The 3,786-nt window shown below is 38.6% G+C and overlaps 1 protein-coding gene across 1 annotated transcript; it reads left to right on the top strand.

The window, feature by feature from the left end:
- Positions 1 to 731: 731 nt before the first annotated feature.
- On the top strand, positions 732 to 1,094 carry LOC149134010 (putative CENPB DNA-binding domain-containing protein 1). The gene has a single exon (XM_089358110.1). The coding sequence runs from the start codon at positions 732 to 734 to the stop codon at positions 1,092 to 1,094; it is 363 nt and encodes a 120-aa protein (XP_089214236.1).
- The last annotated feature ends 2,692 nt before the right edge of the window (positions 1,095 to 3,786 follow it).

Genomic DNA, 3,786 nt, shown 5'->3' with positions numbered 1-3,786 from the left:
GTCCAATTAATTAATATTAATTTCTTTGAACTCTTCTGGGAGTGTCACTGGCATCCATTGTAAGTACAGCGTTCGTCTCTTTCAAATGACAATAGCTTTACACAAAATGTATCAATGGATGACTGCTGTCTATCACTGCTGGTAATTACTGAGGGCGTTAGCTATGAATATACCTTCTACCTATGCAGCTTTAAGACTTGTCAACCTGGATTGACAGGTGACAGGTTTGGTATTCCGTCTTTTTTCTTAAATTAATATCCATACGCTTCTATATAATATTGAAACAACTGAAGAAGCTCTGCTTTTTTTTTTTTTTTTGTTAGTGTTGTTATTGTTGTTATGCTTCAAGTCTTTGATATAGCAATAACTATATCTCATCTTCTTGTATGGCCACAACAACAATATCCCAACGATTCCCCATTTAAAAAAAAAAAAAAAAGTAAGTGTGTTTTCTGAGAGAAATATAACTGATACAGTAGAATCTCGCAGTACGAGTGCACCATTGTACGCGTAATTTGCTGTAGGAGCCGAGGCTCGTACGAGTTTCATACAAGCGACCGCTAAGTCGGCGCTGAGCTCGCACACGCTCTCATAACAAGCGCAGCCTCCGCTCTCTCATTTCAGGTGTTCATCTCGTTATGGCAGCATCTCTGTTGTGTTTTTCCCAGTGTTTTTTTTTTTTTAGTTTTGTGCGTTTTTTTGCTATCATTTTATATTTAGTTGTGTTAGCCATGGGTCCTAAGAAGGTTAGTGCAAAGGTCAGTGCTGAGAAGAAGAAAAAGCTGATTACGATAGAATTGAAGAAGGAAACCATTGATAAGCATGAGAGAGGAATGCGTGTAGTGGACATATCATGTCAATACGACCGAAGCACGTCGACGATCTGCACCATCCTGAAGAAAAAGGATGAGATCAAGGCCGTTTCAACAGCAAAGGGCGTATCCAGGCTCTCCAAGCAACGCACATTTGTCCACGAAGAGAGTAAAAAATTGCTTCACTTCTGGATCAACGAGAAGCAACTCGCAAGGGATAAGATTACAGAGACCATCATCTACGAGAAAGCAAGAGCTCTGTATGGGGATCTCTTGAAGTAGAACTCTGGAACATCGACGGAGGAGATATCAGCAGACGCATTTAAGGCTAGTCGCAGCTGGTTTGATAATTTCAAGGAGAGGACTGGTGTTCATAGCACCGTCAGGTATGGAGAAGCAGCGAGTTCTGACACGAAGGCAGCTGAGGATTTCGTGCGTGAATTCCGTCAGCTCATCGTAGCTGAGGTGTACATCGCACAACAGGTATTCAACTGTAATGAAACTAGCCGTTTCTGGAAAAACAAAAGCCCAGAAGAACCTACATAACTGCAAAGGAGAAGAAAATGCCAGGCCACAAGCCTATGAAAGATAGACTAACTCTCGCCTTTTGTACCAATGCGAGTGGAGACTTGAAAAATAAGCCGCTCCTTGTCTGCCATTCGGAAAACCCACAAGTTTTCAAGTCGCAGAAAATCCTGAAGGAGAAGCTGCAGGTCATGTGGAGAGCAAACGTTAAAGCCTGGATCACCGGGAAATTCCTCACCGAGTGGGTCAACTTTATCTTCGGACCAGCCGTGAAAAATTACTTTCTGGAGAATGACCTTCCTCTCAAGGGTCTCCTCGTCCTCGACAATGCTGAACTGGGTTTGTAACCATCATCTTCCTTAACATTTCCCCGGTTGATAATAGTTTGTTTCATTTTCATTTTATACTTTAATCATAAAGAGAAAGACCACTGCCATGGCTCTTTTAAAGAGATGCCGTGACTGGTGGGAATAAAAGCAAAAATGGTATTCTTAGATCGGAGTCATTGACCGAAGCTTTCAACTGAGGGACAGAGTTGAAGGTGTCTAAGTTTACCAAGTCAGTTCCCAGTTGGTGTAAATTATGTATAAGGCATCTAGTTTGCTTGGGTGCGTAAAGTTTGGGTGAAATGAAGAGTGGTCTCATGTGTTAGGTGGCGGCAAGTTGGTCGTTGATGCAGGGGGAAGAATCTTGGGGACAAAAGTGAACCTTGGAAACACATTAGAGAGTTGATAGGGTGTGGTCAGAGAGAGTTGCATCAGTTAAGGTTACGATGCTGCGACAGAAAGCTGCTAATCAAGAGACAAGAGATGGTAGAAACCCATTAGCGAGAAGTTTTAACAGATTTACCGTTCAGACACGGTCGAATGTTTTGCTAGTGCAGAAGGCCACATCACTGGTTTCATCAAATTTCGCGAGAGCGGCTGCTTAGAGGTGAGTGATGTAGGAGAGTAGGTTTGGAGTAGATATGGTTTTATAAAGGTGTAGTGATTATCATTACAGAAGGAGAGATAGTCAAGGTATTGAAGAAGACTATCGATAATGGCTGTTCCATCACTTTTGAGGTGTTGAAAGTGAAGACTAAAGTACTGGAGTTAATAAGGTCAGAAAAGATATGGAAATAGGGTAACAGATATTGTTGTATTTGGGGATGGTCATATTGCCAGTTTAGCCAATAAAAACACACGCACTATATATTTGGTGTTAATTTGCTTCAGCTTTATATTACATTAATCGTATTTCGGCCAGAATTCTTTCGTCACACTTCTGTGACCTCATCAGTGGTCCTTTGCTTTCTTCTTTCTTATTTGTATGTCCCTCCTTGCTAACGATCAGCCATTTTGTATTTTGTATTTTGTATTCCTATTGCATGTGTCTATATTTGCGTATGCGTATCCCTCTATGTGTGTCTATGTTTGTCTATGTTTAGTAAGTGCATGTGTGTGCATGGGGAGTGCCTGTATTATCTGTATCCCCTGTTTATACATGTTCGTTTAATTTAATTTGTTTTTATTTATTTGTTCATGTGTTTATACCTACTTCTTTTATATTGGCTAAACTGGCAACATGACCATCCCCAAATACAACAATATATATATATATATATATATATATATATATATATATATATATATATATATATATATATATATATACGTGTGTGTGTGTGTGTGTGTGTGTGTGTGTGTGTGTGTGTGTGTTTGATTAAATATGTGGCTTATCAAACACCTATAAAGGAAGGTGCTGCTCTTCTTTCTGCTTTCCTAACAAGGTGGACTGTAAATAGCAATTCTCTTGATCAGATTCTAACATTTGAGAAGAAAGTATTATAAAAAATACAGACAGATCAGTATTAAGTAGTCTGATACAGTAACAAGAAAGAAAATTCAACACTGAAAATAGAAAGCTCCATGGAAAACTAAAGTTTGCTGATATCAGTGAGAAATTTAAGGCGTTATATGACTCTATTCTGTTTAAGCTACTTTCAAAACATTACCTCTACTGTCACTACTACCTGCTATGTCTTCCTGTTTCTCTTTCTCTCGCTGTCACCTTCTCTTCTCCCACCACCATTGTTTTCAATATCCAATTCGAATTCTCATATTATTTGTCACCCAATTGTCACTCTCTTTTACTATTGTTGCTATTGTTTCAAATACACGAAGTGACCGAAGTCAGAACCGGTAGAAGAACAACAAATTGTCTGCCTAAATTTATATTATGCTATGTAAATGAATACCAACAGCAGAACAGGAAAAACTTTGATAATGTATATGAACGTGTATGTGTGTCGTTTGACCCATTTCATTGATCGTACTTGTATGCAATATTTGTAAGATCGCATATATATATATATGTATATATATATATATATATATATATAAAAGATTTAGATTCAAAATTGAATGTGGCACTTAAGTTTAGGCACCAGAATATAGTATGGTATTAT

The sequence above is a fragment of the Octopus bimaculoides genome, chromosome 9 (assembly GCF_046866305.1).
Source record: "Octopus bimaculoides isolate indiv1 chromosome 9, ASM4686630v1, whole genome shotgun sequence".
Taxonomy (NCBI): Eukaryota; Metazoa; Mollusca; class Cephalopoda; order Octopoda; family Octopodidae; genus Octopus; species Octopus bimaculoides.
This window is presented reverse-complemented; position numbering and strand designations above follow the sequence as displayed.